General features: G+C 44.9%; 1 protein-coding gene and 1 pseudogene across 1 annotated transcript in view; both read left to right on the forward strand.

The window, feature by feature from the left end:
• LOC115310918 overlaps positions 1 to 1,965 on the forward strand; it is a 76,050-nt gene extending 74,085 nt beyond the window's left edge. Inside the window, exon 9 of the mRNA XM_040214941.1 lies at positions 1,890 to 1,965. Within this exon, the coding sequence (XP_040070875.1) occupies positions 1,890 to 1,956 (67 nt within the window). The 3' untranslated portion in view covers positions 1,957 to 1,965. The remainder of the gene's footprint in view (positions 1 to 1,889) is intronic.
• A 6,773-nt stretch (positions 1,966 to 8,738) lies between these two features.
• LOC115310915 lies at positions 8,739 to 11,175 on the forward strand (annotated as a pseudogene).
• Positions 11,176 to 13,270: the final 2,095 nt, after the last annotated feature.

Here is a 13,270-nt window from a genome sequence, read left to right on the forward strand (position 1 = left end):
AGTCAGCCTTCTGTGTCCTTATCATACAAAGAACTACTCTACCTCCACCACCCCACATGAGCTGTCAGGAGGTTTCTAGCTGAGGGGATGATCATCTCAAATTTCATCCTTCAAAGTTGTGTTGTAATAATGTTAAAAATTATTTTTAATATCTTTAATGTTAAATATGTTAATTTTACTATTTATTTACTTTTTATATTAATTTATAACTACAATTGTTATGATTCTCGCACTTCTTTCATTTCTTCGTTTATTTTCGTCATTTTGTCTTCCGTATAATTTCTATCGCTTCTTTCTTCTCTTCTTTATTTTTCTATTAAAACCCCAGTTGTGAGTATAGCGGTCTCCTGTCTACTTCCTGTCCCTGAATTTCCTTTGCGCTTTTTAATTCAATATGTTAAACCAATTAGCTCACCTTAATATTTTACTACATACCGGGTGATTGGTTTATGACCCAACTGCTGCTTTGTTTTATAAGATGCCGCTTGCGATGTAAGTTCAAGAAATGTGCACAGCAAGCATTTCTATTGTGCATATTCATTGATACGCCGCCAGAAAGGGTGCGTGCGATTTGTAAAATGGCTTGTGTTCGAGCAATGTAAATACCAAACCTTTGACGCGCATAAGCGTCAGCTCAGCCAAAGCACACTTCGCTTTCGCGACCATGTTTTTTCTAATGCTACACGTATATATTAAGATCAAGAATAGTGCCTTTATTTTACCTTTACAGTGACCAAAATAAAGCAGCAATGAGAAAAATCGGAAGTCGCATAGAAACAAAATGAGTGTAAACGAAGACGTTTCATTTATGCACTACTTGAGAAGTACCGCGCAAAATAAAGTGACAGCAGCTTATGACGTAACGAGTAAAGTAATCGATTACTTTTATGAGAGTAATTAGTAAGGGTAATTTCTTGATTGCAATCGATTTAATTTTTAAGTAACGAGCACGTGTCTCCTCTAAAGTTAAAAAAATTGTCCCAGTTTACCTTTGTACTTACTAAAGGGTGCACACCCGGGTTCTTCAAATGAGACAGACAAATTTATTACCGAGTTCATTTCGGTCAAAATATTTGGGGCACCCGTTTACATCAAGTAGGATGCGCCTAGCTTGATTTTGCAGCAAGCTGGACGGAATCGTCATCATGTAGATTCCAGTTCTTCTCTAATTTTAAGGCGAATCTTGTTTGGGCTAAGCGTAAAAAATTATAACAAGGTCGATCAAATTTTAAAAACGTGGGGCCTCATCTCGGTCACTGGTAAATAGAGTGTGCTAATGTGTATCTTCTTATTTTCATCAAAACACATCTGAGTAAAGTATGTGAACATCGGCCTCAAGGCGCCCTTAATTAATCTGCTAGAGCTCAAACTAGATTAAACAAAAACAACCGTAAACCCCATACCCCACTTAAGTTAGACTCGTCAAAGCCGCAAAATCTGCTATAGATTTAAACCTTAGCTCTGCTTTACAATAACTACAATTAAAAGCAAGTATAAATGAACCACGCTGCATTTTGCAGGTGGTATGAACACATCAACACAGATAAAAACAAGCTTTTCCATAGCATTGGTCAACTACTTATTTGTTTTTTAAAATGTAACCCAAGAGCAACTGAAGCTTTCAGATAGATCATACAGGAAGGCAAACATACTTATCTGTGACCGCATCTAATTGAAACGCAAAAGTAGCAAGAAAGACTGGAACACTTTCCTTGTCTTTAAAATGACGAACAAAATGGCATATAAAAAGAAAATCAGTAGGAATTCAGTGTTTTAGTTTTAGTTTACAGAAAGAATACCTCAATTTAACGTTATTTCCAAATTGTTTCACATCAAATGATAGTAAAAACTTATGGACCTTTTATGCATTATAATGTTTACACTTTCAGACAACGTGGGCCGGGATGTTTCGGAACTCCAGAAGTAAAGAGAAAGCTCTTCAAATCTACGAAGTAATAGCACTTGCAAAGAAGCGAAGTGATGACGGTTTATCATGACAAAAATAAACGACTAAACATCCTGAGATTGGCGGACTCAAAACAGGCTTCAATTAGAAGTGTTTACCTACATTTGTAGTTGTTCGCAGAGGGTTTTTCGGGGGTCAGTATTATAAACTGAGAGAATAAATCAGTTCATCGTTTTGGCTAACTTTCCTGAAGCAATAAAAATTGTGCCCGATTTCATTCTGCCCATTTTTTTTATTATTTGAGCCTGCGGCTCGGTACCGCAGATCGGGCCAAAGGCAAAAGGCGTAGATTCCTAAACAGGCCATAGCCCCCTCTTCGTTTCAGACTGGCAACAAGCAGATGCGATTTGAAATAATAAAATAACATACCCATCATACACAAAGTGGCAAAGCATCAGAATTGTAAAGAAAGTACCGATGCATGAATTATACATAAACTAAATGTCAGAATATAGCTCAACAAAAAACATAATTATTACAGAAAGAATTGAACTATCATTTAATTAAAAAACGAAAGTATTATACCCAATTAAGTCTTAATATAGTGGCAACTTTAAGTAAAATAAAAAATGAAAACATCATTAGGAAACACAGTATGCATATAGCTCTTCTAAGCAACAGATTGTGTACGAATACAGTGAACAATGAAGAATATGTAGGACCAAATAATAAATTATGCTATTCGCATAGACATTGCAAAACTAATAAAACCTTGAATCTTCTTTAACAACTTTAAGGAGTTCCAACTATAAGATTATAATGATCACAGATATAATCTTCAATATCATGATAAGGCTCGCGGGCATATCAACACGACGTATAATGAGCTTGAGGAGTTTATTAAGCATGATAAATATTTTACGTGCTCCCGAGCTCTGCGGCTTTGTTTCTCGCAAAAGCGCGACTGGACTGAATTTTTCAGATTTCGAGATCAAGACTGTTAGTAGCAGAATCATCACCAATGAATTTCTTAATATAACATTTTGCAAATCATGTGCATAAATATTAGATATTTGATACGAAACGTTGGTTTGCGGGATTTACGGCGAAACCAAAAGTACGGTCTCGGAAGCGGCGTTATATCTTTCAAATCAGCTTTGGCGACAGCGATGACGTCACTATCGTTCCACAGTCACAAGAGTCAAGTTCGTTCAATTTCTGTAGGCATTGCATGTTAAAGACGCAACACCAATCGTTATCACAAATTGAAGAAGAGAGACTCCGCCCTATGATTATTCGCAACATTAACCAGTGTGACTTGAGCAGCAGCGGACCCTCAACAAACCATACACAATGTGTAATACCTGGGTCAGTAGGAAATATGGCGTGGTTGTTTAGGATTCTTATATACAGGTGTCCGGGGAGCAAGCGACGATATGGAGGTTAGACGGACCAGATTATGCCGATAGTGGTTTAAATCACGGGATATCGGCGAAACATAAAGCGTGTCGCGTAAACTTCTGCACATATACTGTACCCACAGTATTTTTATGGGTGTCTGTTGCTTGAGAGACTAAGACAACAAAACTAATATACTACAAAATTAATTAATTCCTGAACAATATTCTGTGGTCATTGCATGCGCTTGGTTATATTTCGCTCTGTATTACTTTTGAGCAGGATATTTAATTAATGATCATAAATAAATGATACTGGAATCGCTGCTGCAGCGACGCAAATTCTCGAAAAAATGTGCTGACATTTAGCGCAGGTGTTCCGACTCAATGGGCTTTTTCCGTGGTTTCCACGGCGCATGCGCGGGAGCAGCAGACAGGAGTCCGCCATTTTTGGTGGCGTAATACGTCCGGCTCGGGGCTGCAGGAGGCAGCGGTGGTCGCGCGTTTTGAAGCTCTCCGAGAGGCCCTAGTGCTGTTTCGTTGTTGGCTGCAGCAACGACGGCAAGCGTTGACGCGGTTTAAGCTTCTTTGGGTTTCTTTTTACTAGCCTGCGCTCGACGAAGAGGCAGCTCTGGATTCGGGCGATCCAGCGATACAATGCGGACGGCTCGTAAAGGCAGCCTTCAAAGCACTCCCGCGTTTGCAGTTGCCACTTCAAGGAAGGTTCATGTTTTCGTTCCTTCATTTTTTATTTGTGTGTGGATACAAACCAGCAGATTGGTTAGGTATGCTGTCGTGTCGCTTACGTGTCACGTAGAGCGAGCGCCTCGGAGTTGGCGTGTCTGGGGTAGTGCGTTTCACTGGCACACTTTTTTGTTTACCAATGTGACGGTCTTGCGTTGCTACGCAAACTGCATGTCTGCTTTTTGGTCGTTGTAAAGATTCAAATAACCCAGAGTTTTCAAATATTTATAAAGCATTGAGTATAGTGGCTATGCTGTACAGTTTGTTGCTACGTGCACACACAGAAAGTGAAATGGGAGCAGATTTATCGCGACCACGACCGCATCTGCTGGTCTTGTGGTTAAATAAGAAAGCGGAAACAATCGCCTTGATGTGTTGTCCTCGAATATGTATCGAGTAAACAAAAAAGAAGTTTGCAACATTGTCTACAGGCGCGGAACTAAAAATGAAGGAAGAAAAATGTGGCCGATTTTGTGTTTTTTCTTTAGAACCTACAGTCACACACAGGTGTGGCCTGAAGTGGTGTGATATCAATGACGAGGCTCGTTTAGAAATCGGTGGCTGCACGTATTAATCTTAGATATCTATTAAATATGTATTTTAGTGGTGAATTTCACCTTGTGAAATTTCAAAGTGGTGCTTTTTTCCAGTAAAAAACGAGACCAACAAACTCGCCAGGGTCAGCGGCGCTCGCAAACGACATTTAGTATAGTTGCTGAACAACTCCTCGGTTGTCCCGGCCAAGTTTGTTGGTCTCATTTTATAATGGAAATGAAGCCAACGTTGAAATTTCACAAGGTGAAATCCACTACTAAAATAAACCTTTGATTAAAATTACGTTGGTACGTTCAGGCGCCGGCGTTTTTCGGACGGTTTAGAGTAAGCTTTCACATTTATGAGAATACATCTTACCAATTAAAATGTTTGAACAAATTAAACAAATAGCTTGCAATTAAAAAAGGCTTTCCTTAACTGTAACTTGGTCTCGAATCCTTTCTGAATTTACTGCCGGTACTGCATATGACATGAATCCTAGTTTAATGTAATCGTTTGTACCTTCTGATAGGTCGAAGAGAGCTTCAACGGTGTCGTCAGTCACAACGGAAGCCATGGCAAACTAAGTTGTCCATTCTTTCGGGGGAAAAAATATTCAAACGGACGAAGTCGTCCGTAGTTAACGGATTAATTGAAAACAAATCTGCTCGTCGATTATATTGGATAGAGAAAAAAAAACGCTGAGCAGTGAGCGCATTTCCTGACCGCGTTCCGACAGCCAACATAGCTTGGAGAGGGCAGAACCGGACGCAAAGCAAGCCATCAAAAACGCCTTTCCTTCTTGCCGATAGATGGCGCCCAACATTTGCTGAAAAGGCCCATTGAGAGTGGGAATTTTAACCTCGCAACTTCGCATACTGCTGCGTTCGGAAAGTCAATCTGTTCTCTCGGCGTCGGCGGTTTTGAATGCAGCGAGCACAGCTTCACCTAAAAAAACCCGAAGAAAAATAAAAAAATAAAAAAAACACAAGGACGAGGAAGTGACAGACAAGAGCGCTAACGCAAAACACACAATGACATCCTCGTCCTTGTGTTTTTTGGGCGCTTTTTTAGGTGATCATGAATCAACTGGCTCAAATCGCTTCTTTCAAAGGGCCCTGCAACCATATTTAAGCGTCCATCTTTTTTGTGGTTTCCACATCTCTTGGGGTTCGGACAAGCCAGCGGGCCAAATTCAAAAGTCAAAGTCAAATTTGGGGGTTTTACGTGCCAAACCAACGACGGGCATCTGGAACGCCTCAGCTAAAGTGAACTAGAGGAGGGGTAGTGAGGTCAGGCGCCGAGGCGCGCCATGCATTGCTGTGAAACGGCGCGTGTGGAAAGGTCCCGGATGTACGCGGTGGCGCTGTGGACGTAGTGGCTGTAGGATCCGACGTCGGGGACGTGGGTGACGTGGATCCGACCGCTTCCGAGCGTTCCGAAGGCCCTGGGTGAGAAGAGTTGGCTTGAATTTTTGGCAGCTCAAAGTGGCCCCCATTCAGAACCGGGCTTTATCCCGCGTTACCCGTGTCTGCTGTCGTTTATGGTCATTTAAGTGCCATGCCGAATCGACGTCGACAACGCCACTGCTTCGCTCCGGGGTGCCAGAGGGGCTATCAGCTGGCGGAAAGGTGAGCAGCCGTAGCTGTTCTCAGTGCCTTAGGAGGAAGAGCAAGGAAAAGTTTGGGAACGTAACTTGCATCGCCAGGATAAGCTCCTGGACGAAACGTGTTCGGTGTGTGAGCTTCATTTCGACCGATCGTTTTTTACGCAAGACATCGTTTACGTTATAAACGATGAAGAGGTGCGCACTCCGCGTGGAAAGCCGCAGCTCTTGCCGGGCGTTGTACCGACAATGCTTCCAGATGCTCCGAGCTACCGATCAAAAAAAAACAAAAGGTCGCAGCGAAGGCCCACGAAAAAGCGAAAAAACGCCGATGCTTCCTCAGTTGACGGTAAAAAAAGGCCACACACTGCCTCTCCAACTGCCTGCAGCAGCACTGGCAGCACCACACCGGCTGCAGCCGATACCTGGGCATTTAATGAAGCCTGTATGCTCGAAGAATACTCCACGCTGCGTGCCCCCTCCGAGTACTGGAGCCGTCACCGAGTTCCGAGCCTCAGTGGTTTCGTGTACTGTAAACTTAAAATGTGTGACAATGAAATTTTATCCGAGAGAGTAGTGATTTTTTCACGAGACAGCATGCCTGGTGTTGTATACACTGTTCATCTTTGTGGCCGCATGGCTGAAGGAGGACGCGTCGTCAGCTGCGAGGAAGCGGAGGCTCGTCTCCGAGACGTTGACTCCTATCGTCTCTGTGGAGGTGCGGTGCCGACGAAAAATAGGTCCCGCGAACAATTCCGGTAAAATGTAAACACATTGGAACCTATAGTAAGAACCCACCGCGTCGCGAAAATTAGAACCCGCGAATTATTTTGAAACTTCAGCTTCGACCTAAATCGCGAAATATTGAGCCCGCGAAAAATACGTCGTTTATAGTATTGTGTTTTTGCTGAGTTTAACCAATAAAAAGTGTTTTCATGTATAAATAACAGGATTTGCTGTCACACGGGTTCCTTTTGTCCAGTAGTATTTAGCCACAGGTTTCTTTGAAATTGGCTTAACGAGACACATGATGGTGAATCAATAAAGGAGATTAAACCTTGTGGCTAGCTATACACGGTTTCAATACTAGGTATAAAAGGAATGCCCTGTTAACGATTGCATGCCATTTTTGAGGCTTGAGCCGTGATTGTTTAAATGTACATCAATATGATCCTGTCTCAATATTACAACTAGCCATTTATGCGCGCGAGTGAAGGACTTCTTGACCATTAAATAGCTGCACCCTGTTTCTAAGGAAAGACTCGTAAAAACCCACCCGCCATAAAAAAAAAAAAAAATTGCACGATCATTTAGGTTTTGAAACGCCGCCCGGGAAATTGAACTGGGGGTGTTCGCCTTCCACGTCGCGCATTTCTGCTTCGTACCCCCCGCATTAAAGCGAACACGGCCAAACGAATTGCGTCAATTTTGTGTCGCGTATTTCTTTTATGGGGTTCGGACCTAAAACGGAAAACACTTCGAGCCGAAACGCTCCAACAAAGAGTGTTTAGTCGCGCAGCAAATGCGATGCGAGCCGCCCTGGCCACCCGCTTCATCCAGCCCATGCATTCGCGACGCCCTCTCGTGCCGTCGACGCGAAGTGCGGCCGCCGTCAACGCGCTCTGACCTCACTACCCCTCCTGTAGTTCACTTTACCTCAGCGGAGGGCTGAGGATTAATTTGGACCACCTGGGGATCTTTTGACGTGTAACCGAAAGCTCGGTTAAGCGCGGTCCAAACCAACGCTTCTTTTTGCGCCTGTGTAGGTCGTGCGGCTGGGGATGTGACGCATTTCGTGGCGTTTTTTCTGTTTCCGGGCGCGCTCTCTGAGTCAGAACCGTGCGCTTTGGTTTGGACGGGCGAAACTTCGGGCGAGCGCGCAAGCGCGCACGCAGGCACGAGCGCACAAGCAAAGTGCAACTGCCACAGACTGGCCGGCCAGACGGCGAGAGAAAGAGAGAGAGAGAGAGAGATCGCGTTGTCATGTTGGAAGAGAATAAAAGGGGGGAAGGAGAGGGCAGCCAGACGGCGAGAAACGCGGAGCCGGAACTAGCTTGCCCTCCACCGATTGGCCGGGAGACAGGAGCGCCCTACTACGTCACCGCGCGTTTTTGTGCGCGTTGAGAAGTAAATCATCCAACTTTCTTGTGCGCGCCCGGAACGAGCGAAGAAGCGGCGCGACGTCACGAAAATACGTCACATCCGCAGCCGCACGACCGACAGGCGCAAAAAGAAGCGTTGGTTTGGATCGCGCTTTAAGCGCGGGACACATGTGCGGAAAATCCATCCGATCTGAATTGCGAAACGCCGGAACGACGTCCGAGGGCGAGAGTTTTCGTCGCACCGGAGCGTCGGACGGGGGCTCCGTCCGGCGCCGGCATGCGACCAACATGTCAGATATCGCCGCACGCACTGTCCGATTTTTGGAGGGCCGGAGCCAATGGCAGCACGGGTGGCGCGAACGTCATAGTGACGTCAGTGACGTCACCTGACTACCGGCCGACCTGTAGAGCGCATGCTACGCGCGAGAGCGTGGCGCACTGAGCGAGCGATGGATGCGAGCACGACGGAGCGCGTTGCTCAAATTGAGCTTTTGATTACGCTGGTTTATAGCAAGCGTGCTATATGGGATCAGGAGTCGGTGCTGTATAGAAACAGCTATTTGAAAGCAAATAGCTGGAAATTTGTCTCCACAGGGATGGGCCTCACGAAGAAAGATGGTAAGTATACGGAGCTTCAGCGATGGAAGTTCCTTTTTTCATGTATTTTTTTTATTGTTTGTTCATAGAAGAATGGCCTAATTATTAGCGTAAATGTATTTATGAAAGGTTTCAACTAGAGACAGCTAAGCGCCAAGAAACTGAGAAAGAAGTGGAGACGAGAGCGCGGTGACGCCAGAATGCCGAGCCGACTGTTAATAATTAGTGAGAACCTAAAGTTAGCTGCCCTTGTCACTACTCGCTCTTCGAATGCGAACGCTGGATGTCGGCATTTGCCAATTGAAAGAGTTTAAAGTTTAGGTTCAAAAATAGCTAGCTTTGCCTCTACCTATGATTCGTTCCGACCAGAGCTTGACGTTCTAGCGTCCCCGCGCGCTCCCGTCTGCGACTCCACCAGTTTCTCGTCGCTATTGTTCTTGTCGTTAGACTTTATTGAGAGAAGGATATTCAAATTTTATGTCAGCTAGCGTTCGGCTGAGGTAATTAATGGTGCCTGGTGAATGCACACGTGCGGCCGTTGGTTTTCTGAGAAACAATTGTGACCAATGTCGCGTTCGCGCGGACGTCGTGGACCTTGACCAGAAGTGTCTATGCGCACGACGCGGATCTCACGATGGTAGAACTTGTTACCCATCGTTCTGCGACGTTTCGTCGACGACGCATTTGATTCTTTAGAAAGATAATTTTAAAATAAGATAAGTTGTCGATATCGCCAAATTACTGACCAAAAAACGACAAAAGTGCACCGTCTGCTTTTCTCATTTGACCCTGGGTCCGCTGCGTGTGAATCAGCCGTTACCACAGAGCTACGCCACAACTTGTGCAGTCCCTTTTGACAACCCATTTCATATACGTGTTTTTTTTTTTTTTTTTGCCTAATTAAGTTTAGAAGCCGCTAACAGCTAGCGCGTGATTCACTGAGGCGTGTTTGCAAAAACCCCGTATAAACCAGACCAGCAAAACGTTTCGAATCATGCGACCCGAGCCCGAAGGAGCATGCCGCGAGTGTAATAAGTGCTGGCGTCTGTTGCAGCTGTTCCACAGCATAAACCTGAAATAAATTACTTTATACATGCTTTATGCACACCTGATATTGAGATACCTACACTCGAAGCATTCTTCATGCAATTTAGCTAATTTGGCAAAATATCTATTATGTTTCACTGCACATATTGCTCAATACCTGTATTCTTTGTGAAGTGGAGTAGCAGTGACTGCATGCACTTTTCTTGTTCTTGAAAGGTCTGCTGCAGCAGTTACTTGATGCATTAACGTGGAGTGAGTGCCCTTAGCAATAGCTGCATGAGCAGACAATTTGCACCCCTTCCCCCTCCTCCCCCGCTGACTACACTACACGCAATTCCACGAAGCATTTTTTCTCAGACATCGCAATATGGTTCTCAAAAATGCCTGAAATGTGTATCTTTCCTTAGAAGATATCAGGGCTGTCATGAAAATGTGTAGAAACCTTCTAGATACATTTGGAAAAAAGCTGAACGACATGAAGAAAAGGAGTGGTGCTGGTGCAGCCGAGCCCGCCTTGAAATGGGCATCCTTCAATCATATGCTCTTCCTTCGGGACATCATAGAGCCACGCGTGTATGTATACTAATTTTTGAAGTCTTTATAAAATAGAAAATTTGAATATGTGGATGATTTCAATGCACTCAACAGCCAATGAAAAAAATGTTTAATCTGTGTTTAGGACCACCCGCAACATCAAACTCGACGTGGAAAATGAAAATTTGGTGCAAGACGTCCTGCAAGGCTACGAGGAGGAGCTGGAGGACAGCGCATCGCAGGTACTTTCTGCCATCGTAGACGGGTGTAGCAGCGACAGCCCTGTGCACTCGGCCTCCTCTACTCCCACCCACTCCCCACATGCCCTTCCTACCTTGCCTTCCCAATCTGCCTCTCTTCACCCTCAAGCTTCCGCCTCCGTTCCATGCCGTTCCCTTCCGTCTCCTCAATCCGTCTCTGCTACTTTTGCAAACCCTGTCACTCCAAACACTCTTTCCCGCACATCACGACCACCCAGACGTAGGAGAACTACTAACGACACCGAGCTCATCTAAGACATTGACCGGCAGGTACAGAACAAAGAAACTCCGTCCCAACAGCTCCTCCTTTCCCTGTCTAGCCATCTGGACAATGTGCCAGAGCACCTCAACGGTTACTGCCAAATACATCTCCTGGATGTGGTGTTACAGTACCGAAGAGGTGTAATACCTACTACCCTAATGCAGGCCGCAAAATAATGTAGTGTAGTATACACATTCTTTCGAGTGAAGTTCCTTCACCTATCATCACATGCCCCTGTCGTATGTCTTTAGGAATGCTACTTCCCCGTCCTAGAGAGCAGATTGGGGAGCACTAAAAGCTTTTATCTCATCTGCTTTGGAAGACGGGCAAGTAGCATTCCTAAGGGCATTTGACATGCGCATGTGAGGATGGGGGGAAAGAAGATGTACAGATGTGTTTGTTTGCCCAATCCTTCAATTTATTCGTTATTCTTTGGTTTTACAAGATAATCGTAACAATCCCATAACACAACCTCTAAAGGACAGTTGTGCAGTACACCAAGACATAATGCCTAAGCTTCTTACTAACTTTCATCGATCTTACTAACGAATGAATCGACCTTGCAACGTGGAAAATAATAAAACAGCGCAATCTTAAAAAAAAAATTTTTGTCTTGAGTGCACCACTGGAACATAACTAAGATAAACATTGGACAAATCATCTAATTTGCGCCACTGGTACACAACTAAGTTAACACGTGGCCAGCTTTCTGGGATTGCCGGCCTAGTTTCTGACTTTCACGCCACGTGGCGTATCAACCTTGAACGGACTCTGAAACGCCGGTGCGTCGGTCCACCGCTATCTTAACCTCCTCTCTTATAGCTCGTTCCCCCTCACACCCTTTCATCTTTTTACCCAGCGACCGCATTTTGGAAGAAAACGCTTCATCACGCGTCACAGGCTAGAAGCCTATCGGTCGGAGAAAAGCGAGGTTTGGGGGGAAGTGTTACCTACTATTGTAGAGTCAGTGCTGTATTCACCTCAGCTGGTACTACAGGCGAACCCACACCAGATTATTCTAGCGAAAAAGTGTCGGACGCTCGACCACGTGACAACGCGCCCACCAATCGCGGCACGAGGGCGCGTCGTCTCATGGTACATTTATATTTTGCGTGCGTTCTTTTTAGGCCGGAAAAAAATAAGCAAGCAAAGCCTACCTAGGAACCCTAAGCCTACCATGCTTCAAACACCTCAGTCGTGTGTCTCAAGGCCGTCCACAAGTTGCAAATATATTTCGTATCGCCTTTCGCGAGCGAAGTCAAAGCTAGAAGTGCGAGCCCAGCGCTCTTAGTGTTCCTGTTTCGCACGTGTGCCTGCGGATTGCAAGCATTATTCAAGGCAGCCTGCTTGTACTTGTACTTTTGGCTTCGCTCGCAGATAACGTGAAACGATGTATAGATATTTTTCGAAATTATTCAAGCCCAAGGAGCATGCTACAGTGTAATTTGACGCGACGTGCACCAGTGCGGTCTGACGTGCCCACACTGATGGACGCGCGGGCAACGTGCCATTTGCTCAAAACTTTTGGTTTTAAAATTACCGCTTCACACGACAGCATGCAGAGCGCGTGTACCTACAAACAGAACATGCTTCTTGATGATTGGGTAATTTTTCGAAATGTCTGTTAACTCCTTGACCTTTCAATCAATATTAGAAAAATAGTGTAGCGTTGAGGCTACATAAATATGTAATATGTTATTTCAAAATACATTCAGTTCGAACCACTAGCCCCGACGAGATCGGTTTTTCCAATCTTGTGTCACGAGATCCGCTCTTCTTCTTCCTCCCCTTCGGTCTGGCCGTTCACAGCGAGGAAGCACAGCGACCAAGCGGTTGTCTTTTTTTTTTTAGAGGATTAAAGTGAAGTGGGCTTGTTAGTGGTTTCTGTAAAATTAGTCAGATGGCAGAGGTCGCACTGTTGGAGTCCAAGTGGGCGGGCTTGACCCGGTCGATGGACACGACTTGTTCTTTGTTTTTGATTAGCACCATGAATGTTTTGGTGTCACGACAAAGCACCGGAAAAGGGCCATCATAAAAAGGTTGGAGAGGCGCTTTGACACCGTTGTGCCGAATGAATGCATGTGTACACTTTGCCAGATTAGGGCTGACGAAGGTACTCCATGTAGAGGGAATTCTTGTAGCAACGGGGCGTAGGTCTTGCATTAGAAGCCGCAACCGCTGAGCGTAGCCCTCGGCGCTGTCAATTGGGGGATTTAAGGCTTGTTGGAAAAATTCTTGTGGTATTCGGAGAGACGCTCCATAGACCAGCTCGGCTGCACTG

The sequence above is a fragment of the Ixodes scapularis genome, unplaced genomic scaffold (assembly GCF_016920785.2).
Source record: "Ixodes scapularis isolate PalLabHiFi unplaced genomic scaffold, ASM1692078v2 PGA_scaffold4__175_contigs__length_147842914, whole genome shotgun sequence".
Classification (NCBI taxonomy): domain Eukaryota; kingdom Metazoa; phylum Arthropoda; class Arachnida; order Ixodida; family Ixodidae; genus Ixodes; species Ixodes scapularis.